At 57.0% G+C, this 17,782-nt stretch overlaps 1 protein-coding gene across 1 annotated transcript; it reads left to right on the top strand.

The window, feature by feature from the left end:
- Nucleotides 1-120: 120 nt before the first annotated feature.
- Nucleotides 121-17,180, top strand: PEA15 (proliferation and apoptosis adaptor protein 15). Its single transcript, XM_083374616.1, has 4 exons — nucleotides 121-400; nucleotides 13,065-13,238; nucleotides 14,026-14,181; nucleotides 14,291-17,180. The coding sequence occupies exons 2-4, from the start codon at nucleotides 13,067-13,069 to the stop codon at nucleotides 14,353-14,355; spliced, it is 393 nt and encodes a 130-aa protein (XP_083230742.1). The 5' UTR covers nucleotides 121-400; nucleotides 13,065-13,066; the 3' UTR covers nucleotides 14,356-17,180.
- The last annotated feature ends 602 nt before the right edge of the window (nucleotides 17,181-17,782 follow it).

Raw genomic sequence — 17,782 nt, forward strand, 5'->3', positions numbered from 1 at the left:
CCTTCTCCTCCTCCTCCTCCTCCTCCTCGGGCGTCACGTGTGAACGCGCGCTCTCTTTCCCGCTCGCTCTCCGCTTCCTGCTCTCTCAGAGGCGAGCTCCAGAGCCAGGCACTCGGCACAAAAAGCTACCCAGCCGCCAGTTTCTCCCCCTCTAGCTCAGCCTCTCCCGCTGACATCACTCGGCGGGGAGGAGGAGGAGGAGGAGGAGGAAGGGTGGGGTGAGCGGGAGAAGAGCCTGGGAGAGAGCCGGAGCCGCCCGCCCGCCCTCCGCCTGGGCAGCCGCGACGCCCAGCTCGAGGGTCGCCCGTCCCGTCCCGGCAGGCGAAGCCAGGAAGCCCTTCGCCCGCTAGGCCGGCCGTGCCCGTGTCCTTCCGCCTTTCCAGCCGTCGCTCTGCCGCGGGTAAGTAAGTCTGGCGCCCCCCCCCCCCAACACACAGCCCAGGTGGCATCCGGCCACTAACAGCTTGCGTTCCTTTCCGGGCTCCGGCTGGCGGCGACGGAGCCGGCCGCGGGCGCTCTGCACATGGGCAGAGGCGGTGGCGGCGCCTCAAGCCAGAACAGCCGAGCCGGAGACTGGTGCAGAGGCGTCGTCTCCTATCTCGCCCCGGGAGCCGCCAGGCGCGGCCGGAGACCCCTGGCCGACCAGCCTCCTCCTCGTGACCGTGACTCAAACGCGGAGTCCGCGTGAATCACTGCCGCCGCTTCCTCTTTGGCCCCTCGCCCGCCCGCCCAGCCCTTGCTGCCGAGCCCCGCCGCCGCCCTCCTGGCCCGCGCGGGCTCCTGTGCCGGCTCGCCTGCGGGCTTTCGGAGGCAGCCGCTCCGGCCGAGCCAGGCGGAGGGAAGGGGGCGCGGCCACCTGCCCGCTGCCCGGCCCGCCGCGCCTTTCCAGGACCGGCCCGCCCGCTCTTCCTCTCCGCCTGGCCCGGCGCTCAGGCTGCGGGAGCCGCCCAGGGGGCCTTGACTCCGGGAACAGGGACGTCGGCGAAGGTCCTGGCCCGGGGAGAAGCGAGAGAAGGCGACGGGCTCTCTCCAAGAGCCGCGGCCGCGTCGCTTTCACATCGCCCCACTTGTAGGGGCAGCGTCCGCTCAGTAACCCCGTGGGGAAGGGGGAGGATGCGACGGAGGCCGCCTGGAGAAGCGGGGGGGGGGGGGAACCAGTCCTCGTTCCCGCCGAGAAGCAGCGGGGCGAGGGGGGATTCGTGGGAATCGCCCCAGCCCAGCCCTCTTTCTCCAGGACTGGGATTGCCTGGGAGAACGTGCCGGCTCCGGTCTTCGCCCCGGTGTGCCTGGGCTGGGAGGGGGGCAGGTGTTCCGTGGGCTCCCCGAGGCCCCGTTGGGTAACTTTGCCCCCCTTTGTTCTTAGCTGCTTTTACACTTTGCTTTCCTCCCTTCAGTTCACTTCCGTGCATCTCACTGGGTAACTGATGTCCCCTGGCTCTCCCACCTGGGGAGGGGTCTTCTGCTGATCCTGCCCACTTCTCTCCTGCGGTTCCCCTCAGTTTAATCTTCCGCCTGGTCCCCTCCAGCCTTCGCAGGGCTGGGATTTCAAGGATCGCCCTGAACTCCGTAAAGAGTAACCGTGGCTTGGTTTCTCCAGCTGGGTCCTTTGGACCCTCGTTCTGGGTCTGACCTGCCCTTGCGGGGACCTGTCCGTTTTCTGATGGACTTGTGGCTGCCCCCCCCCCCGCCTCTCAGTGGTCAGTGGGAGATTTCTGCTCCGCTCCAGCACTTGAGCGTGTCCTGGCTGGTCTGTTCTCCACAGCATCTTTTGAGAGAAGCAGAGAAAGTGGCCAGAGGTCGCCTTCCTGCCCCCCAGCAAGCATTCGAACCCTAGTCTTCCTCAGCCGCCATCTGCCCATTATGTTTGCTAAGGGCTGTGCCAGATCTGTGGAGCTGCACAATGGCAGATTGAGCTGCTGTCCTCACTCCCAGGACCGCCAAAGCCAGGCCTGGAAATGGCTCCTCCGTGCTGGACTTCAGAGGTCAGCAAGGGATGGAGCAGGCCTGGGGAGGGGGGTCAGTTTACTCCCCCCCCATGCTTCAGACACTTTCCTCTGTCCAGCTGAAACTATTCTTAGAGGCCAGCAGGCAAACGTGGCTGCAGCCTGCAACCTCTTCCCATCTGTGGTCTCTCTGTTCCGCTGCCCGTCCAGCGTTTCTCCCCCAGAGCAACGAAAGGCTTGCATGACTTGGTTCAGTCGGTGAGGCTCATTAGGAAGAAAGCCTTTTGTCTGGAGGGGCTTTCCGGGTAGAACTGGAGGACTCTGGCAGGACCACCTAGGGGCCAGGGGGCCGAGGGCCCCGCCAGAGAGGAAGGGGAGGGAGCCAGAGGTGAGCTGGCAGCTCCAGGGGGAAGGGGGTGAGTTGCATCTTCCAGCCCAGGCTCTGCTTGCGAGGTGGACTCTTTCTGGCCTCTCTCCACTTGCTCCTTGGGAAGCAGGGAAGGTCGGACCCGATGAAAAGGCTCCCCTGAGGCAGCCAGACACACTCGCCCTCCCCACCTGCCAGGCGGGGTGGAAAACAGGTCAGCCATTCTCCCCGCACCCTGAATTGCATCTGTCTCTGGGTGTCAGCGTGGATCAGCCCGTCCCCTCTCATTGTCTCAGGATTTGGGTGCCGGGGAAGTGAACAAAAAGTCCATTGTTCAGGCATGGCATGGCTCCCCGTGCTTCGCCTCGCCTTTGTTTCCGCGTCCTTCGATATTCCTCCCCCCCAGCGCCCCCCCCACCGGACATTCCATTCCATTTCCGGGAGTGGGGGAGGGGACTGCATCTTTTGGTGGGACTCTTGCCGAACATGTGAGAAACAGCTGCACTTTCTTTAAAACCAGGAACATAAGACAAAACAGTAGGAACGGACCCGCGAGCAGGGACGGTGGGGAAAGGAAAAGCCACCGAACCAGCTCCGGGGCTGTCTGGTGGGGGCAGCGAAGCTGAACTGGCCAGTCGGGCCAGGAGGCTGGCGTTGCAGACATCGGCTGGGGAGGTGTTCGGGGTGGGGGGTGGAGGAGGAGGGGGCATCTTTTCTGTTGGGGAAGCAGGGTATCCCCAAGGCCGGCCTATCCTCCAGCTGGCCTGAGCAGGTGGGCCCCCTCCCTTTGGGGAGCAACCGGCAACTGCGGGTGGGCTGGCAGGTGTCCTAGAGTGAAGGTCCGTGGCTGACATTTCCAGAAGTTGGAGAACTAAAAAGTTGCTTCGTTCCAAATTCGGTCACAGCCCTTTGTGCTCCAAATGGAACAGAGGAATCCCATTTGGTCCTTCCAGGAGGGACCTTCCCAGAGCATTGGGAGAGGCCCTCTCTAACTTGAGCAAGGCCCCTATTCTGAAGGGAAGAGGAACAGAAGTGGGGTGAAGAACATCCTGCCATCATCTGTTGGACTTTGCATCCTCGTGAGGCCTTCACAACTTCCATCCTTCCTGGTTGCATTGGTCAGTTGACTTTGGCATTGGCCATTTTTGGTCAAGCCATCAGTTCATTTTTGAGGGTGCAGCAAAACCTTCATTCTTTCCTTGCAACAGGACTCTTGTTTGGATTGATCCTTAGGAAACCTGCCCCTCGCTCAGCTGACTTCTAGAAAAAGGGTCAATATTTGGAAATATTTGGCACTCCAACTGCAGACCTTGGTAAGTCCCTCCTCTCCGTCATGGAGAGGCACAGTTTGAAGAAGAAGCCCGAAAGGCTGGGGTTAAAGGCCAGCTTGTTCAACAGCCATATTGTGTCGTCACAAACTAAATTACTGCTTCGCAGAAAAGGATCAAGGGTGTCAGCCTGCATATAAGCGAGCAGAGGAACCTCTGCTCACGGCAAAGCACAGAGGGGCTCGGAGAGAGCATTAATTTTCAGTACGGGAGATTGGATCCACTTCTGTCAATGCGCCTTTGGAGTTCACAGGTGGCAACGGGAAGAAGGCAAAATGCTTGCCGGTCTGCGTATAATGTTCAATTAGTTTTTCTGAGTTGTTTTCCTCCAGAAAGACACAGGCACAGTTCGCCTTGGATATTAAAGGGATAAATCACATTTGAAGGAAACCGGCAAGATCAACGGCTTTCCTTCCCACCTCAATCTCTGTCTTTCAGACACCCCCAGAGGGTTTTGGAAACAGGATATGGCTCGATATTTTCCTGGGGAGCCAGCATCTGACCCTTGGCCATTCTTCCCCAGAAGAGAGGGGTCAAGGTGGAGCAAAATGGCTCTTCTGCCACCAGGAAAAGGCCACTTGGCGCTGAAGAGCCTTGGCCACCTGCCACGGTGCCTCTGCAAGTATTAACCAGCCCTGCTCCTCCGGGTGCCCACTGGGAGAACTCTCTCCTGCGCAAGGAATCGGGGCCACACCAGCCTCGGATTGCGTCTTCAGCAACACTGGCGTGCTTCATCTGGAGAGCAAAACCTTGCTGGGCGAAGGTGCCTGTGAGGCCTCCAGGGCTTTGGGTTTAAGAGGGAGAAGGAAAGGGAGGGGGTCAGGGAGAGTTGGAAAGGCATCTCTTGCTTAGCAGTTGCCATGGCAATTTCTCTTGCTCCTGAAAACTGGATGGCTTTCATTCATCCCCCCGAGACTCTGCTGCCCTCCCCATTCGCTCCACCAAGCGACAGCCACTCCTAATTGCTGGGCACACTCTGTCCTTCTGTTCCCCCAGGGGTTGCCAGTTTTCACCCTTGGCTCAAAGCCGGCCTTCCGGGCCGCCAGAGAAGGGCCAGGGGGCCAAGAGGTGGGTGCAGATGCCCCTGGGGCTGGGTGCAAGACGGGGAGCAGCCCTGCCTCCGCCCCAGAGCAGGACGCCTCTCGCCTTCCCCGTCCCTGGGCTCCATCTTAGAGCCCCCTATATCTGACTCTCTTTACCTTCTACTGCTTTCATAAAGCTGTCATCACAAAGCCTGTCATCCTTCCTCCTCCCCCCCCCACGCTGAGGCTCCTGGTCTTCTTTTGCCACTGACCGGCTGCACGATTCTCCTTTCTCACCACGTCCTTCGTTTTCAACACGGGCTTTAACCCTCAGCCCCACAGTGGCTCTTACTTGCACCTTTTACACTCCCGCAACCTTCAACTTCTCTGAGGATCACATGGGCAGCTGCTGATGAGCCAGAAGGCCGTTTATGGGTGGAAAAATCTCCCTGCTCCACCTTTTTTTCACGAACGGTTCAGAGTCCGATGACGGAGACGCCATCAAGTCAGAAAGAGACCAACCCATTAAGCCCTGGCCTTCCACTCCCCTGGAATTGGTCCCCCCCCACTTGACTCTCCTGCCCCACCCACGGCTTTGGCTCCCTCTCTGGGCCTGCAGAGATGAGCAGGCCTGGCACAAGAGGGCTCTGCCAGATTTCCTTGGGTTCCCCAAGCCAAGATGAGGAGAACCTTTCTGGCCCAAAGCAGCAGGGGACCCTGACGCAGAAGGCCCGTTTCTCTTAGCAGCATCTCAAGCCAAAACCTCTGGCTTTGCTCCCAAAGGCTCGTTTGACGGCCTCTGTGCTGCTGTTCACCCCATCGCTATGGAGAGCTTCAGTGCTGCACCCTCTCGCCCACAGGACAACGTTTTCCTTTCTAATCCATCAGAATAGAGCCGGAAGGGACCTGGGAGGTCATCTAGTCCACCCCCCTGCTCAAGCAGGAGACCCTATGCCGTTTCAGACAAGTGGCCGTCCAGTCGCTTCTTAAAAGCCTCCAGTGAAGGAGCCACCCACGACTTCTGGAGGCAGCTTCCGTTCCACTGGCTGATGGTCCTCCCTGCCAGGAAGTTTCTCCTCCTTAATCCCAGGTTGCTTCTGTCCTTGAGTTAGTTTCCGTCTGCGGCTTCTTTGGAGTTGACCCCCTCCTCTTCCTTGTGGCAGCCCCTCCCTCGTATACTGGAAGACTTCCTCTAGTCTAGCTGTACTGAAATCCTGGAGCTGCTCTTCCCATGTTTTTGTCTCCAGGCCTTTAATCAACTTAGTTGCTCTTCTTTGCACTTTTCCCAAAGTCTCTACGTCTTTTTTATTTCTGTTTATTTGCCTGTGGCATCCGCAAAAGATGAAATCCATGCTCCAGCTGAAAGTTTCAAAGTGACCGAGGCCGTTTTCAACTCTCAGCCGCCGTAGTGAGTTTGAGGCCGGTGCAGATTGTCAGTGCAGGAGGCGGGACTTTGTGTCCTCTCCCCCTCTCCCCAGATCTTCCAGCCCGGCTTTATTTTTTCCTCCAGGTCTGTGAGAAAGTATTCTTGGCAAGACCCAGGGAGGGAGGAATAATGGCTCTCATCACAGCTCTATTTTCTCCCCACAGTTCCTTCCTTCCTCCCTCTCCCTGCCCCCCTTCGCAGGACGCCACCCAGCTGCCTGCAGGAGGGCTGGTTTTAATGAATGAACAGCTCATGCATATGCATGAGCCGCTTTGCATAGGAGCTGTGAATGAAGACAAAAGGAAATTGCTCGCAACCCCCTTCCGGTAGCTGCGCTTGCTGATTTTGTTAGGCCTTGCCCTGTCCCGGGCCTGCTCCGCCACAAGGAAAAGCTCGGAACGGCCTTTCCACATCGCTGGGACACGCTTCCCTTCCTCCCCTCAGTTCCCATCATGCACAGACAAGAAGGCCAGCAGCAGCGGCGACTGACTTAAATGGCAGCTGCAACCATGCGGAGCCCTGAGGTCGGGGCATCCTCCCTGGCACGTGAGCCCCTTGCACAATCCCTCCAAGGCAGAGGATAGTGCAAGAGAGGTGTGCCGGTGGCGACAGCCAAAGCCGGTGCACCAGAGAGCCCTTCCCGGAGTCCAGTGGGACGTGGCTCCCCACTGTGCAAAGGGCTGCCCCGCCCTCCCCTTCACGGCTGCATTGTCACCAAGACAATGTTCACGTCCCGGTTTAGCTTGTGTTGTGATTTTTCTAATGATGGGGCTTAATCAGTTGGTCTATCTTGGCAGAAAGTTCTTCCCTCACCATTTCCGGTACAGCCTGTACGGTTGTACATCCTCTTGGCCGTCACAGCGTTCCCCCTGGCCACCAGCAAAGAGACCAGGAGAACAGCAAGGCAAGGATCCTTAATCCTGTCGGATCCTTGGGGATCTTGCTCTCCTCTGCATTACAGTGGAGCTATCTTGGGTCACCAAGCTAGGATGCCGGTTCCCACCCATTTTGTAAGGCAATGAAGTCCACTCCAGCGCCTGATGAAGAAGCAAATTAACTCCGTATTTTTCAGAGTGCCCTGGAGCAATGCATCTTAAATAATATCCGCCGATGAGTCATCCCGGGAAGCCTTAACCAAGCGTCCCAATTCCAGCTTGGAGATTTGTTCTAGGTGGAAAAAGAATATCTTCTATCTGAAATATCTCTTTAGCAGGAATTGAAGCCTTTGTAAACCAATTCCTTGGGGAGACCATTCCTGAAGCCTGGGATCAGTAAAAAGTGTCTCCTTACTGTGTTTTTAAAATTTTCCTTAAGAGTTTGTAACTACTGTGAAACACTCCCCCCCCCATTTTCTGCTACAATTGAACAAAGGTTGTTTACGTTAAATGGTGTGGTTATATCCCTGGAGTGCCTGTGTCTTCCCTTTCCATCAAGGTCTGGCTGTGGGCCCACCCAACTTCACAGCTGCTTTTCTCCTGCTTGGTGCATTCTTAATTCTGGATTTCCTAAACTGGCTTTGCGTGGAAGAGCAGAATAACAGAATAACGGAGTTGTTCTAGTCCAACCCCTGCTTTACAGAAATGACTGTCCGCAACTTCTAAAGGCAACCTGGCCAACTGGTTAATTGTTCTGTCAGGAAGTTTCTCCTTGATTAATTTCCATCCATTGCCTCTTGACCTGCCCTCTGGCGCTTTGGGGAAGAGGTGGACCCACCTCAGTTATTGAAATGCTGCCGCCATCATGTCACCTTAGCCTTTAGGATTTAGGATTTATTAAATTTATATGCCGCCCTTCTCCCTAAGGACTCAGGGTGGCCCACAACAATAAAAATTAAGAGACATAAAATACAAAAATTAAAAAAGAATTAAACAATGAATATAAGAAATACGGGACAATTAACACAATAAAAACCAAATTAAAAAACCATGGTCAGTCCAGGCCCGCTTGTTGAAACAACCACGTCTTCAGGTCACGATGACTCAGCAATAACAGGGTTTAAGCCCACAAGTGGGACTCCCCACTGTGGAAAAGGAATTTGCAGAACCTGCCAGTGCTGCAGCGTTGGTTTGTTTTTCGCAGCAGGGATTTATTTATTTCATTAAACCAATTTATATAGCCGCCTATCTCACAAACAAGCGACTCTGGGCGGCATTCAACAGAGCTAAAAACTAAATAAATTTCCCCTTCTATTTTCTCATAAAAGCCATCTCTCACGAGTTAAGAAAGAAATTGATTAAGGAAGCGTGACTGGAAGGTTCCCTCTGAGTAAACTTTAGATTGTTTTGCAGATGCAGTTCTCTATTTTATGAGCCGGCGGCGGTACTGGGGGCTTTGCACATCCTGGATAGAGTTTGATTGCTATTGTTTTTTTATTGCTTTTAATCATGTTTTGTTCTTTTGTGGAGGTTGCGGAACCGGGAGAAGACAGCCTAAAGTTAGATATAATGAATTAACAACGCAAAAGACAAAAGACATTAGAGGCAGGAGTGAAAGGACTACCTAATGCTTTAAAAATAAGAAGGAATAAAATGGCCTTTTCCCCAGTCCTGTCAGATAAAGTCCATGGCCTTACCTCTCCAGCTGATTTCTTCCAGAAATTAATCCATTATTTAATAATTGAGCAAAGCTAAGCTGCTGCTGGCTAATGAAAGAAATAGCCAAATATCTGTGTGCCTTTTTCTGTTTTTAAGAAACTTTTTTCCTCTCCTTTCTGAAGCCTCTCTGAGCTGAAGGGCGGCCATCTCCCTTTCTAGTCTGGGAAGTGCCCTCTTTTTTATTTTAATTCCAGTTTTTCTCTGCACTGCATGGCTGTTTGAGAGAGAAACTGGGGAGCAAAGCTGGATAAAGCTTTGCGATTAGAGATTAACCTTCCCTCGGAGCCATCTTTGGATCGAAGGCTGCTCTGAAAAAGAGCTTTCTTCCTCAAAGAATTTCCCTCGCAATTTTTAGCCCAGATGCCCTTAACTGAAGGAAATTGCTCCAGAAATGCTCACATGAGGGAGGGTAAATGACTGGCAAGCTGTGGGTTGGAAAGAAGAAGCCACCGAACAAAGAATTTTAATCTGCCACTGTCTGCCTTTTGGGTGGTTCCTGAGGACCGTCAAGGTATTCTCCTACAAATAAAGGGAAGCGAAAAGTATCTCCTCCAAAGCAAGATTATTTCAGTCAGAGTGAAAATGTATCTGTAAATGGCATTGCTACTACAGAGACCCTGGATTCCCCTCAGAGGCACCATCTTAGACAAAATAGGGTGGTGGTCTTTTGCTTCCTGAGAAACTGACCTTTTGTATAAACCAACCCCTTTTTCTGACCAAATGCTGCCCAGCTTTGTAAAGAAACAAAACCAAACTTTAAGCTCCAGAACTGCCTTGAAAGAAAACCTTTCCCTTTGTAAAGCAGAAGGACAAAAAAAAAAAACGAACCAACCCAAACCCTTGTTTTTTCCCTGGCTAAGGAGAGTGGCAGGATCCCTTGCCTCCCCAAAGCAAAGAAATTTTTTTTGCTCCTTTCCTCTTTTAAATGCGTTTCCAGCCCCCCAACGGATCCCTGCATATCCAGCCTTTCCTGCTCTTCCATTCAGCCCACGTGTGGCTAAAAGCTTGGCCATTTTGCTCTTCACTTATTTAAAGGCCCTTGGCCTTGTTTTGCAGGCCTCCACGTCCACGTGCTTTGCATAACTTAAGTTCAGAACAAAGCAGCCCTCGGCCTGCAGAGTTACAAGGGATCAGTCACAGCACAAAAGGAAAAAGGAGATGGGAGGGAAGAAGAAAACAGGAGGCATGCCAGGCTTCGGCTCTTAAAGGGACAGACTGGGTTTTGCAAGGAGCAGGGAGGGAGTGTGGCGGGAAGAGCAGGGCTTGAGGGCGTCCCTTGCTCCTTCCCCAGCTGCAGCTTGCCCCTTGCAGGACATGCCAAGAAGGCACAACTGGCCTATGGCCGCTCAGGGCCCCTCCTTCAGAATCACGTGAGGATTTGCACCCAAGCCTTTCCAGAGGCAACGCGGCACGCTTGACCTTAGTGGCTAGGGACGATGGGAAGTGTGGACCAACTCCTCCGGGGGATGGCCAGATTGTGGAAAAGCTGCCCTAGGTCGCCCACCTCCCTGTGTTACGGGGAGGGGCTCAAAAGCCCCCTCCCCAGCAAAAAGCAGCTGTCCTAGATGAAGCATTTTAAAAACAGGCCCACCTGGCGCATCGCCTTCCACCCACCTTCCTGGGTCTCTGAGCCCCTTAGACTAGCCGACTTAATCCGGGCGGGCCAGGGGAAGCAGATGGCGCAGGAGCTGCCGGGCCTTGCAATGGGTGGTGGATGCCCACCGCACCCGTGGCTCTGCCGCTGGCCTTGAGCTGCCCATCCCAAGTGCCCACCCCCTCTCTCTGCTGTGCCAGGCTGAGGCTCTCCTGGGGTTCGGGAGCCTGGGAAAAGTGCAGCAGGTCCTGTGCCAGCTCATTGGCTCCCAGCCGCCTCTGCCAGGCCCCGGATTTTCTGCCAGGCCCCTGGCAGGCCTGAGGAAGGGGCGGGGGAAGGCCGTTGTTTGGGGCCCTGGAAGGACAAGAAAAGAAGGCAAGCCCCCCAACGAGGTGGGTGCAGGGCATGAAAAGGGGCAGAGTGCTCTTGGGCTATTCTGTCCGCCTGCCCTTGGTAGCAGGGAACGGGGGCCGGGCAGGGCTCCTCCTCGGGCAGCTGACTGGGTGCCCACCAGCCCAGCTGCTGCTGCGTGCCCAGAGGAGAAGGGCGAGGGAGGCAGGAAAGGCGGACAAGCCATTTGCATTGGCCGCAACCAGCCATCCCCCCCCACACACACACACGACCACCATTTATTCTGAGGGAAGGCAAGGCGGCCATCTGGAAAGGGGCTGCCTTTGGCCAGCAGAGCAGGAATTTCCTCTTCCTGGGAAGCCAGGAGAATGCTGAGCAGGTTGGACCCGCCACCAGCCCCTTTGCCCCTGCCGGCTGGCCCCACACTTCCCTACTGGCCCAGCAAGAGGCACAGAGGGAAGGGGGACAGCAGCAGAGCAGTGCCTGGTTTGCTTCGCTTCTGGGAGGGCAGCTTTTGCTGGAGGAAATAAGCCCCAACAGAGGCTGAATGTGTGGTGGCTTCCCCCCTCCCTGGGCATGGCCTGGATGGTGCTACCTGAAGAAACCCGGGTGCACCAGAATTACAGGGAAGGCATGGGAGTAATTGCACAGGAGCAGATTCATTAATGGGGGCTCTGGGTGGGTCCGTTGCCTGGCGGGCGAAGAGATCAGGTTGAGGAGCTTGCAGGGGGGTCCCTCGCAGCCCTGGCCAGGGGTGAGGGGTTTCTGGCTCCCCGGGGACCGCTCTGGGCTGGGCCCGATGGTAGCCACCCCACCTGTCGGGGAGAAGAGCAGGAAGATGGGTCTTCTGGAAGGAGGCGCCTGGGTGCTTCTGCTGCAAAAGGCACAGGAAGGCCATCTGTGGCACACCTGGCAGTTCTGCGGTGGAATTTACATTGGCATGCATGGCTTTTATTTCCTTCCTGGGCAGGAACAAGAGTGTCATAAAACGGGGAGGGGGGGCGACTTGGGCAATTGCTCCGGTGCTTGCAGGGTTTCTGGGTACGATAGCCTGGGGCGTTACCGACAGATCCAGCTTTCCACAACCTCACGGTTCTCTTCTCTCGCCGACCATCTCTAAGCGAGGCTTTCTTTTAGACAAACGCGTTTTTCAAGTGAAGAGGTGGGCTGTGTGGAAGGAGAGCTCTTAACTGTTGTCTGGAAACTCACCTTTTTATTTGCTGTTTATCTCTGCACAATAAATCACCGAATTAAGAGGGAGCTGCAACGGCACTGAACCGGCAAACAGAGTTGGAGCCTGTTTCTCAGAGAAGTAAAGAGGGGAAAGATTGGTTGTTTTCAAGAAAATAAACGCCTTTGTGCCTCCAGAATCTCTGCTCACATCGGAGGAATCTGTGTGGGAAAGGAATTGGGGTGCCCCCAAGGGGAAGGCCCTGCCGGCTCTGCCTTTGCTGGCAAAGAGGGGGAGAAGGAAAAGAAAGGCTGCCCTCGGCGGGGAGGGTGGAAGCCCCCTCCCACGCCAGTCAGCAAGCAACGGGCTGAGCTTTGATCAGGTCCCGCTTGGAAGGCAAGGTTCCCCCCACTCAGGAGCAACTGCCAAGCAAGTGGCTGAGCTTGGAAAAACATCTGGACTCAGGCTTCTGATGCGGAGTCAGAAAGACAGAGGGTGGCCAGGGTCTCAAGGATGCGGCACCCCCTTACAGGATGGTACCCGTTGGGGAGAGCGGCACTTCTTCCTCGGGAGCTGACAACACCTAGCAGGGACACCGCCCGGGGGGCAGTTGTGCCGCCTTCCTCTTGCAAAAAATAGGCACATTCTCATGACCCACATCTGACCCAGCCCATCGCTCCCTCCCCGTCCAAGGCCAGATGCCCCCCCCCTGTCAGGCTCTGAAGTGCCCTGGAAAGCTGGGGGCTGCCCCTGTCTGGACATTATTTCCTGTGGTCTTCCTTTCCAAATGAAAACGCTCTAATCCCCATCGCTAAGCCGCTGGGCAGAGAGCGGAAATCAGGCTTCTGCCGGGATGCAGAAGTCTGTTCTGGGGGGGGGGAGAGCAGGGAGACCCACCCCAGCCGTCAGTCTGAATACTCTTCTGGGCGGGGGTGGGGGAGCCTTCCAAGGCACCACTTGCCATCTGCCTAACTGCTCAGGCAGCCTGCTGGGTGCTCCAGCTGCAGTCAGGTAGGAGAGTAGCTGAGGAAGGGGAGGGGAGCAGATGCCCCCCCCAGGCCCAGCAAACAGCCCTTTCCTGACCCCCAAAGAGCTCAGCCATGGCACTGGGAGGTTGAAGCAGCCGCAGCCGATGCCCAGCCTGGCAAAGCAGCACCCGCTTCTGTGATGGCGGGTGAGGCGTTCACAGAAAGACCTGCGCCTGGCTCGGGCTGTTGCCCCAACTCCCGCAATGCCTTTCGGGGCCTAACCCCCCTTCTCCGCTGCAGAGATGGCGGAGTACAGCAGCCTGTTGGAGGAACTGGCCGAGAACATCACCAACGAAGACCTGGACCAGCTGAAGTCGGCCTGCAAGGAGGACATTCCCAGCGAGAAGAACGAGGAAATCGCCACCGGCAAGGACTGGTTCCGCTTTCTGGAGAAGCACGACAAACTGGACAAAGGTGGGAAGGGGGAGGGGGGACCAGGGAAAATCTGGAGGCCCCTTTGCCGTGTGCTGCAGGGCAAGATGGTGGCCTGGGAACTGGGAGGGACGTAGGTCCCCTGGGTGGCCGCGGTTCAGACGAGGGCGGGAGGCTCGTGGAAAGCCTTCCCCGCAAAGTCTCTGCTGGTGCTCCACAGTGCCAGGCAACCCCTCGATTGCCCACCCCAAGAGTGCCAGCAATGCTGAGCAGAGAGATTTAAACGCAGCTGACTGGGTGGGGCGTTTGGGGGAATTGGCAAAGGGGAGTCAGGATGCCCGGTGGGCCCCCCAAAGCAGCCGTGGGGACTAGAAGAGCCCCGATGCCTTCATCCCCAAGCGAGCTGGCTGGGCTCTCTGCCCTCTTGCCAGCCCCTTCCCGGCGTTCCCTGCCTGCCCGCCAGGAGGGAAGAGGAAGGGGCAGATGGTGCCGTGGTGCTAAGTGATGTCATTTGTTTTTGAAGAGAAGGAAAGCTGTTTTCTCGGCTTGGCCCCCTCCCCTCTGGATGCCTCCGCAAGACTTTGCACATCGCCCACCCGCTCGCTCTCCCCTACTTCGCACCAGCCACAGGCAGCCTCACACCGCCCCGCAACACCCACCCAGCTCATCTGACTTGCTGGCAGACGACCCCCCCCCAAGGCTGCCACAGCAGCCACAGCCCCACATGCAGCCTGTTGCTCCCCCGTGGGGAGCCTAGACCCACCCGGACTGCCCCCCCGCGCTCCAGTCCCCGCTCCCTGCCCTGATGGCGCCCGTGTCCCCCACGCAGACCACCTGTCCTACATTGAGCACATCTTTGAGATCTCCCGCCGGCCGGACCTGCTGACCAGGGTGGTGGAGTACCGCACGCAAGTGCTGAAGATCTCGGAGGAGGACGAGGTGGACACCAAGCTGACCCGCATTCCCAGTGCCAAAAAGTACAAAGGTCAGGAGCCCCCCACCCCACTGTGGACTGAGGGCCCTCTCTGCAGGGGGGTGGGGCGGACTTCCTTCTCCCCCAAGCCCTGCTGACCTCTGCCCGCCTCTCTCCACAGACATCATCCGGCAGCCCTCGGAGGAAGAGATCATCAAACTGGCCCCCCCTCCCAAAAAGGCCTGAACCCTGTGCGTGTGTGTGTGCGTGCGTGCGTGGAGGGACCTACCTCCAAGGATCACTGCCACCTCCCCTCCCCTCCACTGCTCCTGCTCAGGCACTTTGCTGCTCCCCCTTCGCTCCTCTCTGCTTACGCCCGTCTCTGCCTTGCCTCAGCCGGGTGGGGAAAGGGGGAGCATGGGAAAAGGGAGATGGGGGTGTCCATGCCTCCTCCCCCTCCCCCTCCCCCATTTCTCAGCCTGGTCACTGGCTGGTACATGTTCTGAGTGGCTGCTGAGGCCTGTTTGAGGAGGGGGCAGCTGTAACGCCAAACCCTCCGCTGCTGCTGCTCCCCAACGCCACCCCACCGGGCAAGAGCTGACCCACAGGTGGATCAGGGGCCAATTTTGCAAGGAATGAGGAAGTGGAAGAGAGGGGGGGGAAGAGAGCAGGTGGAGAGCGGGGCAGCGGGGCGGTAGAGAGCCTTGGCACCAGTGCCAGAGGAATGCCAGACAATTGCTCCCTGGGGCAAGCTCCTGCGGCCCACTGCTCCAAGAGCTTGCAAGAGATGGGATGGAAGGGGGGGGAGGAGCAGAAGTGGGGAGAGGGTTCCTCCAGCCATCCCTTGCCAGGGACGCCAGGATTTCCTGCAGCTGCCCTAGAGACGCTCTGCCCCCGTAGGAGTCAGTGATGGCTGTAATTGCTTAGCAGAGCTTGGACCTAGAAAGATGGGGTGGGGGCGTTGTGGAGCTTCCTCATAGCCCAGCCACAGAGCACTCCTTTTCTGGGGGGCAGGGGGTGGGCATAGGCAGCTCTTCCAGGGCCCACTGGTGGGGAAGCGAAAGTCCAAGCAATCCAGAAGACGGACTGGAAAGAGAGGTCAGATGGGGGGCGTCTGCTCCTCCCCAGCCAGATCAGGACCCCCCCTCCCCAGAGCAGAGGGGGCAGGACCAAGGGGCCCAGGGCCCCCCGCCACAGACCCCCGCCTTCCCCCTGCCTGTCCGCAAGGTGCCTTCCCTGGGCTTCCCATCCCAATGGCCTCTCCAGGCATTTCCGTGGGTGCCTCCTTTTCGACTCCCTTCCTGTGCCTCTGGCGGGGGTGGGTGGGGGCAAGGGTCAGTCGCCCCTTGGGCCACGCTGGCACCCAAGGGCCAAGCCAGGGGGCCTCTGGCCGAGTCCCTGTGTTGCCCTGCACAAGGGGCGTTGGGGGACGGAGTAGCCCCCTCCCAGGCCCTTCCTACCCAAGCTCTTTCCCCTTGAAGCCAGCTCACCCTCTGAGTGCCAGAGCCCCTAATCCCACTCCCCTCCAGGGTGCAGACGGGAGCCCGGCTGACCTCCGGCAGCTGGCTTCGGTTCGGGGCCAAGGCCACGGGGCTTGGCTGCATGCCCTTCAAAACGGCCACCACGTGGCACTTGCAAATGTGGGTGCTGCTGGCGTCTTTTGCCCGCCTGTGCTCAGAGACCCCGTGCAGCTCACCCTCCGCAGGGCACCCTCCCCGCCTGGCCTCCTGGCACTCGGCAGGGGCCCGAGGGCAGCCAGCCGAGGAACACCCGGCAGGAGGAGATCGGAGGCAGGCCGGCGGCTGTGGGGTGCCGGGAGAGGGCTGGGGCTCCTTTGGCGGAGCTTCTGGTTCGTCCGGCCCGGAAGAGCTGCCGGCACCCAGCCTGGCAAGGCCAGGGGGTCTTAGAGGAACGGCCAAGTTGCTTCTCTGGCGCTGGAATGCGAAGCGTTTTAATATATTTTTGTTTTGCCCTGACATTCAAGCGGCGTAACCGTTCCTGACACTCGTGTTGTGCTCGTTGTGTGCATAGAAAGAGCTGGGCTAGAAGTGTGTTTTTAACATGGTGTTCCCTCAAAGCCACCTCCGTGTCTCCCGCTGCCCTTCCCCACTTCTGTCCGTCACGTGCAGCCCGGGTGCCGGCCTGGGTCAGTGGGGGCAGGCGGTCTGGCTCCTTGGGGTGCCAGGCCCACATGCAGTGCCACAATTGTTGAAAAGAGCTGGCAGAAAGGACAGGGGGGCTTCCACAATGGGGAAGAGGACTTAATTCCCAGGCTCACTGCAATCTGCTTTCGGGCATTTGGGGTCAGGCAAGAGATGAGATGCAGGCCGCCAGAGGCTCTGGCAGAGCAGACCTCCTACCCAAGGCCCCTAAACACCCATGGCTCCAGGTCGAGCCTCCCCCGGGGCTCCTGTCTCTGCCCCACCCGAGGGGCAGCCACGGTGCCTAGGAGGCTGGCTCCACCCGCAAGGTCAGGGCTGCTCCCGGCCACCCAGGACCAACCTGGAGCACTCATCTTCGCCCGAACTGGCCTTAAATTAGTATGTTTCTCTTCCAGTGTTTACAGCTGAACAGTTGGTGCTGATCTCACTGCAAATTAGCACCAAGTAAAAATAGTATGGGGGGGGGGGGTGAGGGGAGGTGTGGAACTCAGAGCAAGCAAATTTCTCAAAATGAAATGAAGCGCAAAGCAGCTTTAAACCAATCTGCGTAAAATGGGCCACTTCTGCACAGGTCGCCTCTGGCAGAGGCTTTTCAAGGCGCCCTTGTCCTGGCCGAGGGCTCTGGGAGACCGAGGGGGGGCCAAACGGAAGGGCCCTCCTCTGGGATGACAGGCTCACTTCAGCGGGGGATGTGTGTGTCTCCCAGGACCCTGTGGCTCCAAGAAGGCCCAAATCCTGCCCTCTGCTGCCAGCTCTCCACCTTTCCTCCCAACGTCCCCGACCTCGATGCTCAGACCGTGCTAACTGTGTGTACATATATATTATAAATATATGTATATTAAATATAATATGGAGTGCTCAGTATTAACTTATTTTCTTTGTCAAGTGGACCAAAAATAAAAAAGCAAAGAGGAATTGTAACAGAATAGTTTTTCTAACTTCAAAAAACCCACATTCGTCTCCGATTGCAGAATCATTTAAGAAAGAAACCAAATACGCTGCTCTGGTACATCAGATGGAAGATTGCACCACTACGATCTGAACGAGCTACGGAGCTGTAAGGGCCTACTTTGCAGGGCTGTCAAGCTGTGCACTAGTGCCCACATGCACCCACAGGGCAGCGCGGGCACCCTGGCGGCAGTGACCCTGCCTTAAGCTGCTTTTCCAAATCCCAGCCAGTATTTCTTGTTGCTAAAATTAACCAGACCCAGCTGTAATGTACCTGGCCGTGAACCAACTGCGGCCTTTAGGCTCCAGGATACCATGGACAAGCTGGGCACTAGGGCACTTAGCCCCACGGGTCAGGCAGCAGCCCTCTCCATGCCCTGGATGGGGGAGTGTCAAGCCCCCGCCCAAGCGCAGGCAAGGACGTCCCAGCATTTGCTAAAATATCCCCACTTAAAATACCCTTCTCTCTCCAAAGTACAGAAAAAGTCAACACACTAAGACTCAAAATGACACTTCAAGGCGCGACGTATGGAGTAACTGACAATTATATATATAAACAGAAT

Source organism: Vipera ursinii (genome assembly GCF_947247035.1).
Source record: "Vipera ursinii genome assembly, chromosome: 15".
In the NCBI taxonomy this organism is placed as follows: Eukaryota; Metazoa; Chordata; class Lepidosauria; order Squamata; family Viperidae; genus Vipera; species Vipera ursinii.

What these genes read in the sequence shown, in the direction of transcription:
- PEA15 (XM_083374616.1), top strand. Translation starts at nt 13,067, where the DNA reads ATGGCGGAGTACAGCAGCCTGTTGGAGGAACTGGCCGAGAACATCACC. An exon ending in GCACGACAAACTGGACAAAG is followed by an intron (nt 13,239 to 14,025) that starts GTGGGAAGGGGG and finishes TCCCCCACGCAG; the next exon opens with ACCACCTGTCCTACATTGAG. An exon ending in CAGTGCCAAAAAGTACAAAG is followed by an intron (nt 14,182 to 14,290) that starts GTCAGGAGCCCC and finishes CTCTCTCCACAG; the next exon opens with ACATCATCCGGCAGCCCTCG.